The sequence below is a fragment of the Lytechinus variegatus genome, chromosome 11 (assembly GCF_018143015.1).
Source record: "Lytechinus variegatus isolate NC3 chromosome 11, Lvar_3.0, whole genome shotgun sequence".
NCBI lineage: Eukaryota > Metazoa > Echinodermata > Echinoidea > Temnopleuroida > Toxopneustidae > Lytechinus > Lytechinus variegatus.
In genome coordinates, this window is record NC_054750.1 from 3699712 (window position 1) to 3724508 (window position 24797).

Below are 24797 nucleotides of genomic sequence, written 5' to 3' on the forward strand. Positions count from 1 at the left end.
CTGGACAGCTCTCTTTGGCAGCTCTGAGAATACATGAACTCCAGGACCAAGACTCCGTTGTGCAACACACAGTGTCCTCATTGCTCAAGTCTGTTAATAATAATAATAATATAGGATATTTGTATTGCGCACATATCCACCTTGTTAGGTGCTCAAGGCGCTCCTATATTACCCGGCTAAGCTAGGCGTTCATAGCGCACGCAGCTTTTTAAGGAATTGCTTCCTACCGGTACCCATTCACCTCACCTGGGTCGAGTGCAGCACAATGTGGATAAATTTCTTGCTGAAGGAAATTACGCCATGGCTGGGATTCGAACCCACGACCCTCTGTTTCAAAGTCCGAAGACTAATCCACTGGGCCACAACGCTCCACTGTTGCATCAGTCAGACGACTTCTCTCTGTTGTTTCTAATCTTGTCAATCTTGGACCAGAACTGGACAGCTCTCTTTGGCAGCCCTGAGAGTACTCCAGGGCCAAGACACTGTTCTGCAACACTCAATCTCCTTGTTGCTCAAGTCTGTTGCATCGGTCAGTGGCTTTCTCTCTGTTGTTCTCTGGCTTGGCAGTTCTGGATCGGAACTCTATTCCCCTCTATGGAGCTTTGAGGACACATCCAACCCAAGATGCTGTTCAGTACACCCTCAGTCAACCTGTTGCTCAAGTCTGTTGCATCGGTCAGAGGCCTTCTCTCTGTTGTTCTCAAGCTTGGCAATCCTGGATCCAAACTGAATCGCCCTCTTTGGTAGCTTCGAAGATGCGCCCAGGCCAAGACGCTGGGCTGCAACTCTCAGAAGAAGCTTCTCACCAACCCCTCTTGGAAGATTTAAATCAGCCTGTAATAGTAAGATGGACAAACAAAATGCATATTCGTTGATAGAACCCTTCACTTAATTGATACATTGTATCTACTTTTTATTGTAGTATGACATTAAAGAGGAATCCAACCTTGGTCATAACATGTTGTGTGAGAGACAAAAAAATATGTTAAACTAAATGGTGAAAGTTTGAAAGAAATCAGACAAGCAATATAAAGAACATTATTGTTGTTTTAAAATTGATTCCTAAATTGGCAACTGACTTTGTACATGAAATCATGCTTTTGAGCAATTTTGGTCTGACATGCACTTTCATAATGCTGCATAATTTCTAATTATGTATCCAAACTCACAATAGGGTGAAAGAAGTTGTACGAAACTTGAAAGCAAAAAGTCAGCAAATGGCAAGATGAAAACTTTTGCACAACAGATTTATCATGAAAAATACTAAAGGGGCTGAAACACCCCCATCCCCAGGTAAGTAACACAGTAGGTTAATTTCTCATAAGGTTAATCATTATAATTACAACTTTTATTTACAACTAATTTCAAACATTTTCAAATAATTTCAATTAATTCAAAATAATCACAAATGATTTCAAGAAATTAAAAAAATTGTCAAATAAATTCAAATAATATCAGACTATTTCAAATAGTCACAAATGATTTCAAATAATTTCAGACTATTTCATATAGTCACAAATAATTTCAAATAATTTTTTAAAATTGTCAAATGATTTCAAATAAATTCAAATAATCACAAATGAATTCAAATAATTTCAATAACTTGCAACTTCAGTTGGACATACCTTGAGGTTAATAGGAAGACTGTTGAGAAAGGAGACAACGTCTTCATCTAGGTAAGGTAGCCGAGACTCTCTTCCATGATCAGATATTACTCTACAGAAAGTACAGAAGATTTGAAATTAGAAAATTTATTTATTTATTAATCTGTTTATTTATTTATTTCTGATATTTTGTCAGGGTAGCCCATTAACCAAAAAGCAATGATCTCCCATGGTGCCCTGAATAATAATTGCATACATTATGCAAACAAAATGCAAAATGTATATAGAGAAAGGTTTGACATTGAAATTCATAGTAAAAGTTGAAAGTAAATGTACAAACAGATCAATAATAGACTTAGCACAAGCGAAGCGCAAACGAAAATGGGTACCTTCAAATAAATACTTCAAAAGAAAAAAAAAGAAAAAAGAAGCTACTTAATACAAGTAATGTCAAGGTGGCAATTAAAAATGCAAAGAGCATTTCTTAGCATATTTTGAAAATATCAAAGCTGAGATGAAATATGCATGGATAGTCAAAAAACATATACAATCCCCGAAACCAAACAACAAAATGGAAAATGTTGTATAGGTTATAGACAGCTAGATGAGAAAATTCAACATGGCCTTTGGATATAATCGGACGATGGTATTGTTAGTATCATATTCAAACATCAGCCTAGATCTTCACTTCTCAAATAATAATAATGGAACTTACAGTGAAAGAAATTCAGATTTATCTTTTAAAACTATAAATAATAACAAACTATAAATGAAATCTGTACAGCATTGTAAAGTGACAAAATCAATGCTTTATCTCATCTAATGAGAAAGCAGAGTAGCTTGTACAAGAACCTGAATGTAACATGGAACGCTCATCAATGCTGTATAATTATGATCACACTTTTACGAAAAATAAAGATTGACATGAATTTAACAACTTTTAAACAAACTTTCATGTGAAACAGATTTTTTAAACAGTAGGCACATTATTACACCATTTGACTTCATGATTTTAAATCAAAGGGTTTTTTAAAGAAAGAATATTGATTTTGAAAGTGATTTCTAAGAGGGGTTTCAAAGTTATTATTTTTTTTATATCTCCGACAGAAACGGACCCTCCCTGCAAACAATCAAGGTATGAAAAAAATGGATTAAATTGTAATAATATAATAATAATGATATAGGGTATTTATATTGCGCACATATCCACCTTGTTAGGTGCTCAAGGCGCTCCTATAATAATAGTACATGTAATGGATAAGGAACAAAATCACAAGTGAGCTTCATGAAGTCTATGTAAACATATATTTTCTGGTTTTTACACTTTCAAAGAGAACAAATTTCAAATAAACTATCAAAAAAGGAAGAAAACACACAGAAAAAAAATGTTGATGTGTATCTTTGGGAACAGGGGCAATAGATGAATCCAACTTGCAGATAAGAAAGACTATAAACACAGGAAGTTATGACACATTCGAACAACTACAGGTGATTTACGAGCTGACATTAAACCATGGACACATGTCAATAGCCCACATTCTTAACATTACTCCCGAGACACGTTAGACCTCATTACACTTCACACAGTGACTCTGCACATGATCCCGTCATACAAGTAAACAAGTCAGCCATTAGGGACTCCCCACGATAGTTTCTGAACAAACATAGATCGTCTCAAAAAGGCAATAAAAATAAACAATGCTCTTTTAAAAGTTACTGCTTGGGAGAGGGGGGGGGGGGCGTGGATCACATTAGTAATAGCAAAAGGATTGGTGAATGCACGGGTCATGTGGTTAATGAACTAACACAACACAGGTGTCTGGTGTAACTTAAGGGTCGTAAACTGTAACCAGGTCAGAAATTTGCGAAATACAATGCTGCCCTCTAGAGTCTGATAAATAATAGGTTCTACGCCTTTGGGTGTACCTTCTCTACATCTGACTGAAATAATTCATATAAATCTAAATCAAATCACTTCTTAGCCTTATTGATTTTTATTCTTCCCAACACTGCCTTCTCTAAGATAAGTGAAGTTTCACCATCATTGTTTGAAATATTAGTAATGTATTCAATATTTTTCCCCAGGCTGCTATTCATTCAACCTTTTTACTATCGATAGCTGGCCTCTGCATTCACATTGTTTTTTCTTAAATAGGAGGAGCCGTGGTGTAGTGGTTCTGACTCTCGCCTTGTAAACAGAGGTTCGTGTGTTCGAATCCCACCGCGGTCTAACGTCCTTTGGCAAGGCGTTTATCCACACTTTGCCACTCTCGACCCAGGTGCTAAATGAATACCCAGTAGGATGCGAAAGATATTGTATGTTTGATTTTGCCAGCGCCATAATGAGGCTGCGATGAATGCAAGGAATGCTCCCCAGGGAGTGGAAATTGTGCACTTTTCGTGCGGGATTGAAATTAATCCAATGACGGGGTAATAATATGCTGTAACGCGCTTTGAGCCATTCTGGGAAAAGCATTTTTTTTAAATTGGTTATTATTATTACTTTAAAAATATGAACTACGTCTATAATCTAGTCATGTTTGTAATTTAGTCAGGAAGATTGTATGTATTTTGTGATCATTGTTTTGAATTTGTAATTATTATAAAAAATAAATGCAGAAACAACTGCTAAGAATATCAGATTTACTACTGAGAGTGAATTAAATGTACATGTACATCTCACATTCAAATGATGACACATAAAGAAGTCCTCTCCAAACTCTCATCTAACTAGTAAAATATAGAAACTATCCTTATATCATCTGCAGTATACTGAAAGGACTTTTCTGTAAGAAAGGGGGGGAGGGGGGTTTACGAAGGGGGCATTTTTGTCTAGATGCATGGATAACAATAACAAATTTGACACGCTGCGGCTAAATGGATCTCTGGAGGATCGTGGGCTCGAATCCCAGCCATGGTGTAATTTTCTTTGGCAGGAAATTGATGCACATTATGCTGCACTCAACCCAGGTGAGGAAAATAGGTATCTAGCAGGAATGTATTCCTTAAATGCTTTCGCTCTGTAAAATACTACGGGGACACAGCCAGGGTAATAATGTCCAAGTCCTTTGGAGGTGTATAGGGACAATACAACATATTGTGATATGCACTCTACAAGAGCTGTGTTATTATTATTATCATTATTGTGTCTTACCAATTGTTTGACACCACCCCCGTCCATTTTTTTATCTCGTCAAAAAAATTCCAGCAACACTCTCACTAACCTGTCATCTCTACCAAGATTACGAGCAGAGATGCGATCCACCTCCATCTTAATTTCTTCTATGAGACCAAGCCAGCCTTCTGACCTGGAGAATGAACAAAAAAAGTCGAATAATCATTACTGCTGACCAACAGATTCAATTACTGCATGTAATACAAATTCTAAGTGAATGTTACTTTTGAACGGAACAGCACAGTGCTGCGATCCCTGCCCAGTTGCCTATATACTCTATAAAAGCATTTTCATCAGTTTGGCTTAAGGGTCATTTATCAGTGCATCGCAACAACACTGAAGAGCTCTGCCGAGCGTTGCAATCTAGTGCATCAGCGCACCAATTCATGAGTACCCAGAGGACAATTTCATCAACATGTTTCTTTTGACAAGTTGTCAGATCTGATAAATTTCTTTGATTCTGATTGGCTGAGACACACTGTTACTATGGTAACTGACAGATAAAACAAGGACTTATCAGATAAAACCTCTGACAAGTCTTTTCACGAATCACTTCCCAGGCCTTGCCTCTAGATTTCTCTCTATTCTGATGGTGCTTCCAAGGGCAGCTTTTGACTTCCATCTAATGGGGGGGGGGGGGGTGCTGCAAGAAACTTGCAATTGATCGTAATTCATTCTTAGGTCCAAACTTCAATTTAAAGTCATGCATTTTATTGCAAATATATACACAGATAGGAGATAAGTCATAACTTAAAAAAATACAGTCTAGACCCTTTGCTTATCACCAACATCATCATCATCATCATAACATAATCATCACCATCCTTATTATCACCATTATAATCACCATTATTATCATAATCACAATCATTGTCATGATCAAAATTGTTATCATCACCACAATTTCATTATCATTAGGCATCATCATCGCCATAATCATCATCATCATCATCATCATCATCATCCTCCTCCTCATCATTTTCATCATCCTCATCATGATCATCATCGTGATCATCATCACCATCATCATTATAATTGTTATCACAATCACAATCATTGTAAATCCTCATCACCATAATCATCATTGTTGTCGTCATCATCATCACCACCACAACCACCATCACCACCTTCACCTGGTATACATCTTCCAGTTATTTACAACTAAGATTTGAACCCAGAACTTTCAAACTTGAAGACCAAGGCTTAGCCAATAGAGCTTTAACGCCCCTTCAAATGATTTTTAACAAACTTACTTGAACTTTGATCTGTGTCTTGAGTAACCAGCTAGCTGCTCGTCAGCACCCATGCCTACCAACACAACCTACACGTATGGACAAGGTTTAGAAAATATTGATAAATTAATGAAGTTAATATTACGGATACATGTACACTCTATCTTATCTACATGTTCATAAGTGTGTTGGCTCAGTTGTTAGAGCGTCCATCTCACAACTGGGAGGTTGGGAGTTCAAGACTTGGCCGTGTCAGGTCAAAAAGATCTTAACAAAAAAATGGGAGTCCCTGCTACACTGTTTGGCACTCAACCAGTTAAGGATAGAGCAATGTCGATCTGGCACTGCACAGTGGCTGCTGGGCGCACAATCAATCGGGCAAAGTGAATTTCAGAGTATTCATATTTCAGATTTCTATTTCGAACAATAGAATATGGATTTCATTTTTTTAATTTTCATTTTCACATAAGATTGATTTTGTGACACATGTAGCTATTAAATGTATACAAGATTTTTGTTCTACCTGAAAAAAAAAATATGCTTGCTCTAATATTATCTTTTTTTTCTTCATTTTGACCCCCAACAATATAAACACACAGGCTAACTTCTGGCACATAAATCAAAAGACTGTAAATTTGATACAATGACTGCTTATCCAACCAGCCTTGGACATATGTTCTGCACCTGGGTAAATTTCCAATTAATGTTACACATACAATGACTGCCAAAGTAAGCAGAATATTAAACTTGAAGTCATTGCGGATAAGGGCTATTCCTATCTCATTGCACAGTACGTGTACAGTTAAATTGCCTTAAAAGTTTAAGCAAACACGATTAAGCTTGAAGTGTTACTTTGATGTGCCCAAAGAATTGATAAGGGCCATCATCTATCCATGATTCCATGAATGTATCAAGCCCATGGAGTGCCTTGAAGTGTCATTATTTTGATGTGGGCTTTTGTCACTTCATTAACATGATATTATGTACACTTTGATTGCCGTTAACAAAGTAAACAGGAGCGACTTTGACGTGCCACTTTGATGCCTCCCAGAACCAATTACGGGTCATCATATTTTCATTAATAATACATACAATGACTGTAGAAGCAAGCAGAGTATTTAAACTTGAAGCATCATTGTGATAAGGGCTATCCTTATCTCATAGATATATCAGGTACAGTTAGATTGCAAAGCAAATAAGAGTCACTTGGAAGTGTCACTTTGATGTCTCCCAAGAACTGATAAGGGCTATCACCGTTCTAGTCACTCATGTCATTCATCATGTTCACTGACTGTATTTATCACAGTAAGTCGACGTAACTTTGCAGTGTCATTTATAAAAAACCTGGAACTAACAGATCACTCCATCAGATCATGATGTTATACATCAAATACAGCTGAGGTACCATATTTCAATGCAATTTGAATTGTGCTTTTCATGATTTGAGATGTACAAACTGTATTTACTATGATGTTGTTGTGGAAATGAATGAAATGAAATAAAATCTTACGATAATATAAGACTTTACTGTCTTCTTGACACATGCGTCATACGTCCTTCCCCAGACCAGCATCTCAAAACAATTAGTGGACAAGTTCAGCAGGGGTTAATGGTTGCATTTGCGATCCACAAGATGGAGTGAAACAAAGACAATGAAGCACCATCGAGCGCCAGAACGACCCAAGCCAACGTTACTCACAGGACATGCACAAAAACCATGCTGTTTTCCTCAATTTACCCCAAAATAATCATGACGGACTTAAGCCTTTCTTGTACTTGTTGTTCTCACATATTCAATTTGAAACCTACTCTGGGATGATGTGATAAACTGAACCGGAATGTCTAATACCCCAGCGAGGGGTCATTAAAGACAAAGAATGTTGGATGTTATCATCCCAGTGAGAGAACATTGTGTCATCTCATCATCATAAACATCAAATAATGTTGATGCAGAGAGTGCAACAATCTCATATAATTCCACATTGTTTGGAGAGAAGAAAGCTTTTGAGGTCACTGCCTGATAAGCATACACATATTCATTGCATTCTTTGAACATGAAAATCCTGAAATGTTGAATAACTAATATTGGAAATAGAACTAAACAAATATGCATGGATTTATATATGAATGAACAGAGTTCATTCATGGGAAGCATTTCATGAGAAACTTTGTCAGTAATTTTCACTGAAAATTATCATATTAGAAATTCAACATCAAATAAAACCACAGCCAATTATATTCAAATATATGTATACAAAGCGTAAAATGCATCGTGCTTATATATATAAGCACTACCGGTATGCCTTTTACGCTTTGCGTTTTGCGCACTGTGTTTCTAGATGCTGTTGACTAATAAATTCATCATTTCCTGATCAAGCACTATGGGTGAATATTTGATCTAATTTTTCTCTCTACGGTTGTTTCATTCACCTTGCATTTATATTTTGCCATCAAACTTCCATGTACCTAACAATGACCTTTGACCTTGTGACCAAAGATTCTGATCAGAATATCTTTGCTCCCATGTATTAATAAACCAACTTTGAAATCGTCACTTTAAACACTTTTTAAGAATTCAACACTAAAACTAAAAGGGACAGACGGACAGAACTGGACATCCCGAATACCTAATGCCATCGGAGACCCATCAAAGGTAGGCGGAGAAATAAAAGATTCAGCAAGATTATCAGGAGGCATACCTTAGCAGGACTGTTATAGGTTTCATCAATGCAGTTCGCTCTGTGAGACCTGGGAGTGATCAGTCTGCCTTGGCCCCTGGCAGCAAACCAGATGGCGCAGCCAATGCTGTCGTCCAGGACAGTATCTTGAGGATAGATCAGATGGCACAGACACTCGGACCTGCAGTAGAAAAAATAAACATTTGATGTATATACTGTACTATTACAAGGTTTTAGAAGTTATTATAGTTCAAATACGAAGAATATTCTGTCTGACTGATGAAAAATTAAGAGTGTAGTTATGCTATAAAACACACACATTCTGAAGTCAGGTTTAATTTAAACTCTAGTCTAAGGCTATGGATAACCAATCATGACATTAATCTCTAATAGTACAGGTTTAATGTATCAACTCATTTGACACTCGAATCATACTTTACAGACCGGAATGATAAATAAGACAATTGTCTTCATCAATAAAGAATTAGGAAAGAGTAGAGTAAAACACCAGAAACATTCCATGTATTCAAAATTTTGACGTTGTTGACTTTCCATAATTTTAGCACAAAGTTAGACCCTGGTCAGAGTTAATCCCGACTACAGAATACGGGCCAAAGTGTCATTCTGTGTTTCACTGATCTTCAAGTAAATATCTGGAGCACATGCACAATGAAAGTTTAGTGCACCATGTACTATCATTGGTAAAAGTGCATTGCCCCATGTACTACCAGATAGCGCGGCAACTAATGCTGTCATCCACAGCAGTATCTTGAGGGTGAAGATTAGTAGGCATTTTTTTTCTTCATAGTATTTGTGGATCAGCACCACAATACAGTCTTTCATTTACCAATCACTACAGACCAGGCAGATCTTTGCGCTCATCCACCTCTGGCTTACTTGTCATTCCGAAAGTTTCAAAAACTTGGGGGGAAAGATCATTTGCTTTTGCATGCCCCACTTTGTGGAATAGCCTTCCTGAAGACATAAAAAAATGTACCTCTGTCGAAACTTTCAAAAATCTTCTAAAAAACTTTGCTATTTAACTCTTAACTCTTTATGCGCCTTGAGCACTCTAAGAGTGGATTTGGTGCTTTGCAAGTCTCATCATTATTATTATTATTATAACTGGTTGGACCTACAGTTTGTTGACTGTACGTTGTTGTACCTCTCGGCACATGGTATGAATAAATGTCAATACAGGTTGATTACCAATGCGTGTAAATACAGTAAACAAAGGAAGGATTTTTTTTGCCTGATTATTTCAAGATTAAGTGTTAGGCTGAAAAAGATATGTAGTCTAGATGAGGAAAACTGACAGATCTGTACACCAAAGATAAAAGATAATCATAGGTTATCTTATATGTAACATACCACCCATCGATAGATGTAATCAGTAGGCAATTACATAGAAACATCCAAGGTGAATTTGATTGTATTGTTACTGTAATCAAATATTTATATTCTGTATCAGCTAAATGTCTGATCAATGACTTTTTACATACATGTAGCCTGCCCTATTGAAATAATAAAAAGAGGAGAAAGAAAATGGTAAAAAGAGGAGGGGGATAATGACGAAAAAGGAAGAAAGAGGAAGAAGAAAAAGAAGAGGAAGAAGAAAAAGAAGAGGAAGAAGAAAAAGAAGAGGAAGAAGAAGAGGAAGAAGAAGAAACAGAAGAAGAAGAAAAAGAAGAAGAAGAAAAAGAAGAAAAAGAAGAAGAGGAAGAGGGAGAAGATGAAGAAGAAGAACAAATAAGAAGATGGAGACAAAGAAGAATGAGAAGAAGAAAAAGAAGAAAAAGAAGAAGAGGGAGAGGGAGATGAAAAAGAGGAGAAGAAATCACAAAAGTCGCACAAGCGATAGAACCCAACCGAGGAGGAGGAGTAGAAGAAGAAAAAAGAAGAAGGGGAAAGAGAAGGAGAAGAAGAATATGATGATAGTAATGGTGATTAAGATGATGATGATAAGAAAGGGAAAAGAATAGAAGAAGAAAATGAAAAAAAAAACAGAATATGAGAACAAGTTGCATAAGCAAAGAACCCAAACGAGGATTAGGAGAATGATATTTAAAGAAGAAAAGATGATGACAACTACTAAGAACAAGAAAGAAAAAGGAAAGTATATTCCATATTATGCACTTTTATCCATACAATACTCCATTTTTGGCAGGAATCCTCCCCTCATACTTTCCACAACAATAGCTTAGGGAATCTTCATGGTAACGCCTTCCAGATGTTCAGGACATCTTTGGTTTGTTTCTGGCTCACGTCCAAATCCCTGAGGAATTGTTGTTACATCACATTCATGTGGCTTCTGCCAAATTTCAAAATGTTCCGAGTTCTTAAAGGTCTAACAGTAGAGAATCCATCAACTTTACTGAATGAAAATGTGTGTATTCTTCATTATTCGTATCCATTTATGTTACTTTTTGCTCAATAGCAAGATAATTGAAAATCATAATTCACAATACACAGACTAGCCTTTTGTCACTTTTCATTGGTATGAAGTTTGACTGATTAGTTGTGACTGAAGTTTGGTCAATTATACTAGGTCTAACTACCTTATTCGTTTGCTTACCCATTAACAATATTATCAAACTATTAATATTTCAAAACGGATACAAAAGGTGCATTTGAATACAACTCTACTTGTACACTCATAACAGAGTTTCATTGTTAAATTTGTTTACAATTAAGTTTTAATAGGTTTCATTGCATTAGTCATTCAACCTAATATTTGAAATCACTCCTTCAAAATAGGAAAAGCTGCCGTCAGCCCCATCTTTGAAAATATTAAAATCTTTGAAAATATTAAAACCTTGAAGAATGTCAAATATCAATGTCCCTTTCTCCTAATTTTACGATAAAGGTTGGTTCATATTTAGCTTTAAGCAATCCAATATGAAGCCTAGGGTCTCCATCCAACTGTTTGTTCATAATCTCCTGGATTCTTAGAAAAAACTTTCTTCCAACATGAGTTGGATTGCTGAAAAAACAACCATTGTTTGACATATAGCTTCTGAATGTCAGGCAGATGTCAATTAGCAGAACATTCTGCCAAAATGAGAACAATGGCTCCTTAATAAAATATCAAGTATTCTTGGCAATCAACTCAAGACAATTATGACCTTGATCGTGTACTTGTACATGTACGTGCTAGCAAAAAATCTGGTTTTACACTTGGTATGATAAACTGCTTGCCAGGATGAAAAATGTCATAATGATGATAGAAAACAAAAGAATGAATTTTAGATTATGGAACAATAGTTGAAAAAATAGGATGTGATGTGAAGCATTTGGCAATAATCTCTTTCAGGAAACAAAGAAATAAATGGGAATGAAATATCTGTCATCTTGTTATTCAATATCCGTTTGCACAGTGGGCGTGGATGTTCCTGGAAATCTCTCATAAACATTTTAAAATCCCTAAGCAAGGGAATATAGAAGTTGGGAACATATCTCAATAAGCAGATTTGATGTTCAGACCTAAAACCAACCTGTAGACTAAACTAAATTTTATCAAAAATTTCGAGCATACTTATCAAACAGAGGTCGTTCTTGATAACCTACATGTAACATCATGCTATCAGGTATGTTGTTGCTGTATGTCGGGATAAGATGGTAATTTTAGGATCTAGCAATAAGTATTTGATTAATCAATTGCAAATAATACCATATTATATTACAAAGCACAATCATCCACAATTTATTTTTCGCCATATTGTGCATGACTATTTGGAAAAACTGGAGCAATAGACATTTTTATCTTCTAAAAGATGTCCGGACATCGTCCCCACTCCCATAGCAAAAGGGAATTCATGAATATATCAAAATAATCTATTTTTCAGGGGTCCCAAAATCTGGAATAATATACTATTAGAAATAAAATCAAGCCCATAATTAAATTGTTTTAAAAGGAAAATGAAACTTTTTTTTACTTCAAAACTATTCACTGGTGCAATAATTCATACTCCATAAAATGTTTGTGTGTGTTCAAATTTGTAAATAGGTGTCGATGATTGTAAGTATTCATGTGCAGTACCTTAAATCCTTATCTTTTGTTTAAATCAATGATATGTGATTTGGTTTATATGTTTAGAGCTTGGCTTTTATATAAGGCTTAGCCTTCCTTCCACTCCTCATACCTTCAGGTCCGTCCAAGTAAAAGTAATTCTTCATTCTGTTTTTTTTTTTACATTGTTTGCTTATTTTTTATCATCATAATTATTTGTTTTATATTTTGTCTATGTTGTGTCTTTATACTATGTTTGTTTTTAATGAAAGTATTAAATAAATGAATTGAAATATCCAATGCCGCCAAATTTCTTCAACAGAAACATTCAAGTCCCAGTTGAAAACTTATTTGATCTCCCATTACCAGTTTAATAGTGTGTTTATTCAGGAGAATTCAAATTATGTTCTTTTTCATTTTCTATTGTTGTTGTGTATTGTGTTTATTTTTCTTGAAGCGCCATGAGCACAGAAAGGTGGAATTGTGTGCTATATAAGTAGCAACCATTATCATTATTATTTTTATAAGAAATGAGAAAATATTGGTGAAGGTTTGCTGAAAACCAATCAAAGCATAAGAGAAGTTTAGTATGGTTAAATTTACTTTTGTTTGTGACTTCACTGCAAGCAGCTTCATCATATATCATGTAATACAAATTCTACAATATCAATAAAAAAATGGAACATGATGATTGAAATATATTTTACCTACAGAAGGGGAAGGGAAAGATGTGCCTGATAATATATTCACCGCACAAAAAAATATCTTTCAATATTTTGAGAAAATTGCATTAAAAAAATATATATCTCGTGACATTGAGGGGCTGCTCGTCTGTGACATAATAAGCATTAATAATAAGCATTAATTTATATAGCGCAGCTTGTTCAGAGCTCTTTTTACTTATGTCTACACAGCATATTTTCTTAACTAAAGAGATATGTTTCTAATTTTGTTTTAAAGAGAGCCAAGGATGGAGAGCTTCTTATATCAATTGGCAGGCTATTCTATAGTTTGGGGGCAGCAAGTGCAAATGCACGATCATATACAAAAATGCTCATGTTGTTCCTACTGACATCACAAAATAGAAACTTTAAAATAACTCTGTTATTCTTTGATGAATTTTCATTTTACTTTTACCAGCAATTTTTCTTTATTTTTCTTTTATATTTTAAAATCAACCTATAGTCAGGGTGAACTTCCCCTTTAAGATGACAGTGATGATTACAGCAAAAACAATATTACATGGTGATAACTTTAGAAAAATGTTAATGTAGTTCCTACTGACAATCATGACAGTTAGTGCAATGGATGCAGTGAAGAAAATAAATGTAGTAGTGAAAATAATACCAGATAACACATGTGTATTACCCCAAGGGGATGGTGAGAAAGGAGACTGTTAAAGCCTCGAGTTCTGGGCCCCGTCTTCCAAAGAGTTACATTTGATCCAATCAATTGTAACTCTATGAAAATCCATCAGTGTCATAATTTTTTATTCAGGAAATTGCAAAATGTCCATTGTAAACAAAGGAGAACACACTAAATTGTCAAGAAATCAATGAATTTATGGATATACATCTAGAAGAGTTTTTGAACATACATGCATTTTTCTATGTTGACTTTGCTGGCTTTCCATTTGCGATTGATTGGATCAATCGTAACTCTTTGTAAAATGGGGCCCCAGATGTTTTTTTTCCCCAAATATTTCACCTAGTTTTCATGGGTTCACTAATCATTATAAATCTATGCTTTTTGTTTTGTATTTGCTCAAATGACTTTACTCAATGGATCACAACATTAGATATTTAGACACAAGATTTTTCACCTAGTTTTCTTGGGTTCATTATAAAACTATGTTTTTTTTTTGTTTTTTTTCTTGCTCAAATGACTTTTGTCAATGGCTTACATCATGCGAAGCGTTTGTTTTTCTAACAAAAACAACTACACAGTTCAAAAGTTCGTCGAGGTGGCTAAAAATAAACTCAGAAATCTGAGCAGGATCTCCACGTATTTACTCTACAGCAATAACGGTTTCATCTCTTTCAATCTAAAGCCCAACTTTGACACCATCATTTTAACTTGAAGCTGCTCGAAAAGCATGCATAAACCCCTTGTTGCTCCCTCATCTGTCATCGCAATAGGCAGCTGCTCGGAAAGAAACTGTGCCAAGAAATGACATGGTTTTGATTGCTGTGCTCACCTCATTGCTTGGAGTTCTTCCAATGTGACATCGATCTGGTAGTTGAGGAGGGAAGAGAGAAAGAGAGAGAGAAAGGGGTTAATATACATGTAATGCAACATAATCGAGAACCAAGAGGAAGAGGGGAAAAGAAAGGAGACCAGATACGAAAAAGAGGGAAGAGAGAAGAGATAGGGGAAGAGAGGAAGAAAGAAAGAGAGACAAATGGTGGGAAGGACGTATTAAAAAGTTGGCAGAGAGCAATGAGGTAAAGAGAGGTGAGAATAAAGAGATAGAGTTAAGAGAAGGGAAGAGAAAGAGAGAGGGAGACAGAGAGAGAAGGGAGGGCAAGAGAGGGAAATGGCAGAAAGGATATATTGGAAAGAAAGGCAGAGAGGGAGAGAGAGAGCGAGGGGGGGAGATGAGAAGAGAGAGGATCAAAACAGAGAAACAGAGGGGAGAGGAGGAATTTAAAAAAAAAGGGTTTTGCCGATGAGTGAGAAGAATTACCAGGGGAACAACAAAAGATTTTTAAACAATGGATAGCTGACTTCAAACAGATTGAACGTACATTTTCAGGTAAAAGGCTTACTGGATCTGTGTCAAACATATTCTTTTCATCTTATTTTTGGCCTATTTGATATTCTTGCATTTAAAGTAAGCACAATTTACCAAAGTACTGAAACTGTCATGCCTGTTCCAATTGCATAAGAACCTTCAGTAGTGATTTTGAAATTAAGGTTTTGAATTTGAACTGTGTCTTCATTTCAATTTATGTTGTTGTTTTTATGATAAATATTTCTTTTAATTTTTCGCACATACAGTATAAGGTGAATAGCGACCTCAAACATCTTAAATATAGCAAAGTAAACGATCTTTTGATTTTATTGAATTCTGAACAATCATTTCATTCTACATCCTTTATGCCCCTTATGATATGTAACTCACCTCTACAAAGTTCCATTTTCTAGAAGGGCTGATTGCTTGGAGCTCCTCTAAACCTGATATGCCGGTCAGACGATCAGGAACATCGAAGCTGAAAAGAAATGGATATCAGAGTCATCAAAACCATGTTCACATTCAATTCTAACATGATTATAAGAGACTTCTAAAATGTTATATATAACATATGAACTTCTATACAAGTACATACATGCACATAATCTATCCAGCAATTGCAAATTTTAAATGTCTCAAAAATACCCCAAAGTATTGGAGAGAGTTCATAATGCCTACTACTTTACAAAATTCTACTCCTTTAAAATTTTGGGCAAAATTAAATTTATTTTTGATGAAGTATTTGTTTGATAATAGGGATTTTTTTTTTTACTAGTTTGATTGATCTGGTTGATCATTGTTTCTTGAAGTCTTGAAAGTTGATTGGAAAATCTGTAGTGAATGTCAATCAGGGAGGAACCATCATAGGCCTATGGATGTTTGCTCCTCCCTACTATCCCATTCATTACTTAATGATTCTTTCATGTTGTACAAATTTTACAATTGTCAATGTTGTTTTGTTTCATTCAGGAATCATATGCTTGATTTCAATCTCGATGTATTGTGTCTTGTTTTTTCTAGAGGCATGGAAATAAATGAAGTGAAAAATATGAAAAAATAATCAGATTTCAAAGGTTAATTCATATTGTTTTGAATCAAATTTGCACTTCAAAATCCCCCTTTTTTTCAATCTCACCCTGTCATGATTTAAGCAAAGATTTACTTGTTTTCAGATCCACAGAAGGATTGGTTTACACAACTGAGCCTAGGATTTACTAGAGATTTACAGATCTGAGATGAAACGACTTCATCTGTGACCTGCTTTCATGCAGCAGGTTGTTGGGAATGACAATATGATTGCACACATGTCCTTTTTGGCTTGAACATAAAACATCACAATGATACATGTACTTTCTATCAAAGAAACAACTCTCATTTTTCCTCCCAATTATCTTCCAGCAAAACTCCCCCTCCTCTTCCTCCTCCTCCTTCTTCTCCTCCTTCTTCTTTTCCTTCTTCTTCTTCTATCAGATACATACAGAAGAATGTAAAATGTTGAAAATGTTGATGCCTAATTGTCCCATTAATAAATATCTATCTTAATTTCTATTAAACTGTTTTTTTCTATACTCTTGACAATCACTACTTTGTCAAGAGTTTGTAAAAAAATCATATTAACCAAACTGAAAGAGTCTGAATAATAATACTCCCATCTAGATATACAACTTTAACTCTCCTCCACAATGTACAATTTGAAGTTACAATTTTAATGTTATTTTCAATTAAAAAAATCTCTTTGATAATTCCACTCCCCCTTTTTCTTTTGCTCATCCTAACACTATCTACACTAGCATTTGTCAATTTTTCTACAGCCCTGTAAATCAATTTGTCTCAATTTTTCTTGCCTTCTTTCAGACTTCTTGCGATTGCTAAACACATCTCTTTATTTTCTCTCTTGGCATACCTCCAAAGAGATTTGTAAACATTTTGACCAACTTCTAGATGTTCACCACTCTGTCACCCTATACCAGTAATGAAAAGTGGTGGGGAACACAGTGGTCTAGTGGTTCTGACTCTTGTCTTTCTCATCAAGGGATGTGGGTTCAAATCCCAGCTGGTGTGACTTTCCTTTCAGCAAGAAGTATATCTACATTGCACTGCACTTGACCAAGGTGAGGCGAGTGGATACCTGGTAGGATAAAATCCTTGATGCTCCAAGTGCTGGTGATGAATCGGCAGCTTGAGCTAAAGCCGGGGTAATAATAGTTGTACTTTGTATCAATTAATATACCGATACTGGTATATGGGAGTTGTGACTGAGTGGATGAACCATGAGGTTTGGGTTTGAATCCCACTACAGAATTCCTGTCCTTTAGGAAGGCATTTATTCATGTTTGCCAGTTTCTATCCAGGTGTAGTAAATTCCTCCAATGCCTGAGCGCCTAGGCAGCCCAGCTAAAACCAGGGTAACATTCAACCGGCGGAGAACAGTTTTTGGAACTAAAGTGGCTACCCTGGGTAAAGATGACATTATTTTCATATTGAATGTTATCATTACAGTATAATATGCAACACTGATATAGCGCTTACTACATCGTTTTTAAGTGCTGCACACTATCAGCCCCCCCCCCCCTTTAAGCTTAGCTACCTTGCTCAGGTGCTCAAGCATTCAAGAAATTCTTTCCTATCCATTTACTACACCTGAGCGGAGAGTGGAAAATGTAGATAAATGCCTTTATTCCTGCAATTTTCAGTATCGTATTACCTTTTCGTCTGTAGTTCGGGGTCTTTTTTCTTCCTGTCTTTGATTTTGGTTTGGTGGGTAATATTCCTCTGTTCAAAGGCCACATTGAAGAGATCTATGGGTTGATTATCAGGTACATACCTACATAGTAAAGCAAGCATACACACTTACATATCATGTGATTTACTAACAAGCATAATTTCTAATTTTTTGAGTTTTTTTTGTATTTTCTGAAATTACATTATTAAACTGGATAGAATTGAAAAAGAAATATCAAAATTCTTATTGTTTAGAATAAGATTGAAATTTCCCATCTCTGATTTCACAAAGCATACTAAATCAATGTTTCTATAGAAGTTTAGAGAATGGCATGCAGGAGTAAAAAAACTCAACCTGTAAGTTAATGCTGGGCATATGAATTGAGTTTTTTACAAACTACAGAAGCATAAACCGTGTGCATGATCAGGTGTATTTACGAAAAGACCTAAACCCCCGTATTTTGTAAAAATAATCTTATTTCTGAAATGCCTACCTACACATCATTTCAAACATGTTGTGAACAAACTTTTGCAAATCATTTCAGGATAGAATTTAGGTTTGAATTATTGCTCTGGTTTCTTTCAAAGCACAAAGTAATGAGCATCGGAAAAACAACCAAATTTTTAAGGTGATTATCTCAAAATCATGTTTGGAGACCAGCCGAGGATTAAACTGATTCATAAATTGCTGACGATATGTTTAAATGTAAGAAGCAGTGCATACATTTGTTGTATAAAGGTTACATTGCTCTCTTGGTCCTCATTTGCTTTGCTTTAAGGAGGCTATGTTGGGCTACATTACCCCTATCAATCTCATCACACCATAAATACCTTGGTCTGATATTTTATAATCAACAAAAAAGAGCAAATATTGGGTATCTTACACTAAATGGAACCACATACCCTCTAATCTTCATAGAAATGGTGCCCCCACGTACATTACTCTCATTTCTAGCCATATGACTTTCGTAGATGAAAAAAATACTGATGTGAACAGATTGAGTGAAGTGAGGCTGTCCATTAATGTATATTTCCCTTCTTAAATGATAACAATTTACATTGCACTTTTTTATTTACTTTTCTCACCTTTTTCCTCTCTCAATATAACAAAATCTGTGTTCCACATAACAATGATTACCATGAATGTTTTCATAAAAATACTGATCAGGGACCAATCAGAAGTGCTGTTTTATATTTGCTATCCATTGTAAACCTTTTTTTCATTACAGGGCCCAAATGGGTGTTTCATAAAGCTGTTTGTGAAACTATGCACAAATTTACGCACAAATTGGACATGTTCTTGGATGCCAAGTCAGTTACATACATGTAGGGATATATCATATAGTACAAGAAAGGATCACCAGTCGTGCTTAAAGTCATCCGTAATTTACAAAGAGCTTTATGAAATACCTACTGGAACACTTCTTAATGTTACCTATCCGCCAGAGCAGCCAGAACAATGGAATCCAAGCCACCGGAGAACAGCACCCCAACTCTACTGCTCTTCGTCTCTTCCCCCTGACCACGAGGGCAGCAGACTGCAGAAGAAGACGAGGTGTTGCTACATGTTGGTATGTCTCTGTCACACTCCTGATAAACATTCCCAGCGTGCGCAAGGTCCTCCGCTCCGGGTGAGGCAGTCATCGCGCCATCAGTGGGAGATGATTGACACCCGTCAGGAGATGGGTTCACGGTTCCAACAGGGTCATCGCCATGGCAACAAGGGATGTGGTTTGTTCGATGTGAAGAATAGGAAGGATCATCATCACCTGGCTTCCCATGAATCATGTTAACATCATGGATGATTCTGTCTTGATGGTTCTTGTGCCTAGTTCTTTCCTCATCGTTCCTGTGAGCCACTTCATGACCATCCTCTTCAGTCCTGAAACATGGCTCTGTACTGGATAAGCCTGGTTTCAGACCATCACCAGAGTGAGATTCCAAATGGAGATTCTGAAGCTGATGGCTTGCATGAACTGCTTCCTTCCCCAAAGGCACATTGGTCACTCTCTTCCGAACTGCCTCTCCGAGCACCCTGATCAGTTCCTCAGCCTTCTCCCGCAGTTCTCTGCTCACTTGAAGATCAGTATCTGCATCATTCCTTCCATTCCCCTCATCATTCCTCATCTCACAGCCCACACTGGGTGCTGCAGACTGGTCTGGTAAGAGCATATTCAGAGGAGAGATGGGGCTGTTGAGGCAACCATCTCCAGTGATGCACTTAAGAAAATCACCAATTGGTGACTTCACACCATCTTTCTCCAATGTTGTTACAGCTTGAATGGGGAGAGCTGGATCAACACTTGTGGACCCATCTTCGTGCGCCCCAGACTTGGTAGAAGTTGGCATCACCATGGCACACTTGGGTGAAGGATGTCGCCATGGATACCACACAATTTCTGATGACCTCCCTGTAGATGCTTCAGAAAACCAGGATGCAACATCCAGGCAGAAGATACCAGAGGCTGGAACTTCCTTCCATTCAGATGCCTGGAAAATCAAAATAAAAAGAAAAAATTGTATAAAGTTATGCTATAAATACTTGAAAGGACGAAAATTAAATAAAAGTATATATATTCTTTCTTTGAAAATGAGAACACATTTCAGGAATAAAACTTCTGAAAAATAAAATCTAAAATGGCATGATCTACATGTATATCCCTAGGCCTGAAATTAGATAAATACACATGGAATGAGTGAATTTCATCCTATTATTGTCCCTCCCCCAAATAATAATAACTTGATAAGGAATAATGATGATGATGATAATGAATTAAGAATTATAAGAAATTATAAGAAATAATGATGATGGTGATGATAATGATAAAATAAAAACAATAATAGTACTTATAATCATCATCATCATCTCCCCAAAATGAATGAAAAATTATCTCATTAAAACCCTGGAAATAAAAAAGATGCAATAATAACATCAGAGGTGGGAGGTCTGTGATATTCTGAAAAAGAATTGTTAAGGCCCGATCACATCGTTCTATGCAAGCCTTGCGTGTGACTATTTGTTCCACCCACAGGTCGGCTGCATTGACAGTATCTCGCATGCAACTCACACGCAGAAGCGCACGCAAATCTGATTTGCAAGCAGAAAAGCTTTGAACATGCTCAAACACTTTTGTGGTGAGTTGCGGGCAATCACCCACAACTCATCCGCAAGTCTTACACGGGACGGTTACACTTCGTAATTCCGAAGGTTCTTTATTCCGAATGTTCGAAATTCCGAAACACGTAAATTGCCTCTACCTCGATGTTCGTTAATCCGAAAACGTAAAAGGGTTTGTTAATCCGAACATTTGTGGCGTTATTCCGAAGGTTCGATAATCCGAAAACAAAATAAGGTTCGTTGTTCCGAAGGTTTGTTAATCCGAAAACGAAAAGTTTGTTGTTCCGAAGGTTCGTTAGTCCGAAAACAAAATAAGGATCGATGTTCCGAAGGTTCGTTAATCCAAAAATGAAAGAAGGTTTGTTGTTCCGAAGGTTCGTTAGTCCGAAAACGAAATAAGGTTTGTTAATCATTTCGTTTTCGGACTAACGAACCTTCGGAATTACGAACCTCATTTCGTTTTCGGATTAACGAACCTTCGGAATTACGAACCTCATTTCGTTTTCGGACTAACGAACCTTTGGAATTACGAACCTTCGGAAATACGAACCTTCGAAATATCGAACCTTCGGAATAACGAAGCTTCGGAATTACGAATGTATGCGACACGGGATGATGTGACAGGGCCTTAACCTTGTGTTATTTTTTCCCTACTGCCCTGGAAACTAATTTCCAGGGCCCAAGTTTGGCTTTTGCCTGAAAGTAAAGCCCTCTATTGTTCTAACTCTATCTGATCTGTAATAGCTCATGACAACTAGCAGGTGTCAGCTCCTTTCCAATAATGGTAACAGCCTAGCATGATAATTGGAAGGTTAAAGGGTAGTCACAATTCCTTATTAATGGCATCACTGATGATCACAAATTGAAGCTTTCTACCCTCCCTTTTTTTCATCCTTGATTTTTTTTCATCCCTCCTCCAATTTTTTTAATTTATTTTTTGGGGGTGGGGTTAACATAATAATAATAATAATATGCAACATTTATATAGCGCTTAATACAAATGTTTCTAGGCGCTGCATACTATTACCCCGGCTTTAGCACAGCTACCTTGATTGGGCGCATCGAGCATTCAAGGAAATTCTTCCTACCAGGTACCCATTTACTACACCTGGGTCTAGAGTGGCAAATGCAGATAAACATGTTACATGTCTCCCCCTTTTAGTTTACAACTTCCACCCCCCTCCAATAGTGTTTTCTGAACCCCTCCTCTCTCTCACCCCCTCCCTTTCTCTCTTCCGCTCCCTCTATTCCCCCTCATTCTCCACCCTCTCTCACTCACACTGACCCGAACGTCATTCCCCTCTTTCAATTCTCACCTTGTAAATCAAAGTAATCTTTTTACCTTTAAACTTAATGCGGTGGGTGACACACAAAAAACAGGGTGCCAATTCAATTTGTATGGCGCCCCCTTGTTAAGTCATTTAACACAATAATATACACCTGGGAATCTTAAAGGTCAAGTCCACCCCAGAAAAGAAAATTGATTTGAACCAATAGAGAAAAATATTGATTTGAATCAATAGAGAACACTCCAACAAGCATAATGCTAAAAATTTCATCAAAATAGGAAGAAAAATAAGAAAGTTATGCCATTTTAAAGTTTTGCTTATATTTCACAAAAGAGTCACAATTCAGTGACACATATGTACAAATGTAATCAATGATGTTCTTCACTCACTATTTCTTTTGTTGGTTACTGTTTGAACATTTCAAGTTTTGCAGATTTGACAATAAGTACCAACTTGACTAAACTATAAAATGTTAAAACAAAGGTAATACCAAATGTTCAGGGAGGAATAAAACTTTGTTTCACATGACAATGAGGAGAAAATAAGAATATTTCATATAACAAATGAAATACATGCATAAAAAAATAGTGAGTGGGTGAAGTCATCAGACTCCTAATTTGCATACCGATCATAATGTGCATATAACTGTTTGGTGAAATTAACCAACACTTTAAAATGTCATAACTTTCTTATTATACATCCGATTTTGATGAAATTTTCAGTGTAATGCTTGTTGGATTTTTCTCTTTTTATTCAAATCAACTTTTTGGTGGGGTGGACTTGTCCTTTAATACTCCCTGATGACACACTCCTCACACCTTGCCGCATCATGGAATTCACATGCTCTCCATGACGCTACATCATTAATGTGCATTGAGGTTATTGAAAGTTAACATGGGTTCACAAAGTGACATGGTTTTAAGTTTCAAACTTGTTTTTCAATCGTTTTATCACCCAACCATGATGCACTTCAGCAATTACATGTTTATCAATTCAAAGTGGGATTCAAATATATAATAAAACACTGACAGTCTTTTTAATTGTGATTTACCATTAGGTGGTTTCAAACCGCCTCGATCACAAGAATCCCCGTTAAATTACGAGAACTTTTTTAGGCTGAAAAATACCCGTTAATTATTCCTGCATTCACACCGCCCTGAAACATACCCTTCGGGATAAGTTCCTGAAGTTACGAGCATGCGCAGTATGGTCTGATAAGCAGGCAAGGCGCGAGATTCAAAATCACTAGCCCAGCAGCCACCCACAGCTCCCGCGCCCAACGACGACCAACGACATGCTGGGCTAAAAGTTCCCGTAATTTGCTTTCACATCGCCAAAATACCTGCGACCTTGGAAAAATCCCCGCGAAAGTTCTCGTAATTTCGCCAAGTACCTACTATTTAGCGGGTATTTTCTTTCGGGGAAATTACGTGTAGTTTGCTTTCACATTACCAAAATACCTGGTATTTTCTGATCGGGGTAAATTTCCCGATCAGAGAATACCTGGAACTGGCGAACTTCGAGGCGGTCTGAAACCACCTATTGAAAGACATATTCAGAAAATGACAATACCCCACATGTCATTAATAATACTCCCTTCTTTACTGTGATTAACAAGGACTTGAAGAACAAGATTAGCCTTGCCGAAAAGTTTTTAAGGAAAATCCATCAAAGATTAAGAAGGTTATTAGAATTTGAAGTTTTGGTTTGTGACGCCATATAGAGGCAGCTGCCCAATACCCTATGTAATGCATATCATTTTAATTTCATAATGGTTCATGAATGACTCCATCTTTTTTTATTCAGGAACAGGTGTGAAATGAATCATTTATTGATATACTGAAGGTACAATAATTTTTTTTTTCAATTTTAAGAGAAAATGACACTTCACTGATTTTTTAACCACACGATGTATGGGGAAGCTCCTTGCATACATGACGTCACAAATAAAAAATTAGAATTTCCATAAGTTTTTATAGAGAAATTTCTTCCAGGGAGGGGGGGTTACAAAACGCATATAAAATTGAAAAAAAAATTGAAAGCTTGTGAGCAGCAAAGCAATCAAACTTGTCACAGAAATGCTTAGGCATTTTCTGAAGTGAAGTTGAAGGATTCTGTTCATGCTATTGGTGACTTTCATGAATTTTTTTTCAGAGAAAACAAATTGAAAATCACACCCCTTACCTACTGAGAAAGAATTATCTTATAATTTGATAATTCAATCATGAATGATCCTA

The 24797-nt window shown here is 36.3% G+C and overlaps 1 protein-coding gene across 1 annotated transcript in view; it reads right to left on the minus strand.

Annotated features, from left to right (window-relative positions):
- Positions 1 to 298: 298 nt before the first annotated feature.
- LOC121423641 (asparagine synthetase domain-containing protein 1-like) overlaps positions 299 to 24797 on the minus strand; it is a 54538-nt gene continuing 30039 nt past the window's right edge. The window contains exons 6-14 of the mRNA XM_041619051.1: positions 19589 to 20643; positions 18137 to 18256; positions 15823 to 15910; positions 14896 to 14930; positions 8711 to 8870; positions 6033 to 6100; positions 4829 to 4912; positions 1626 to 1716; positions 299 to 834 (exon numbers count right to left, since the gene is read on the minus strand). Of these exons, the coding sequence (XP_041474985.1) occupies positions 643 to 834; positions 1626 to 1716; positions 4829 to 4912; positions 6033 to 6100; positions 8711 to 8870; positions 14896 to 14930; positions 15823 to 15910; positions 18137 to 18256; positions 19589 to 20643 (1893 nt within the window). The 3' untranslated portion in view covers positions 299 to 642. The remainder of the gene's footprint in view (positions 835 to 1625; positions 1717 to 4828; positions 4913 to 6032; positions 6101 to 8710; positions 8871 to 14895; positions 14931 to 15822; positions 15911 to 18136; positions 18257 to 19588; positions 20644 to 24797) is intronic.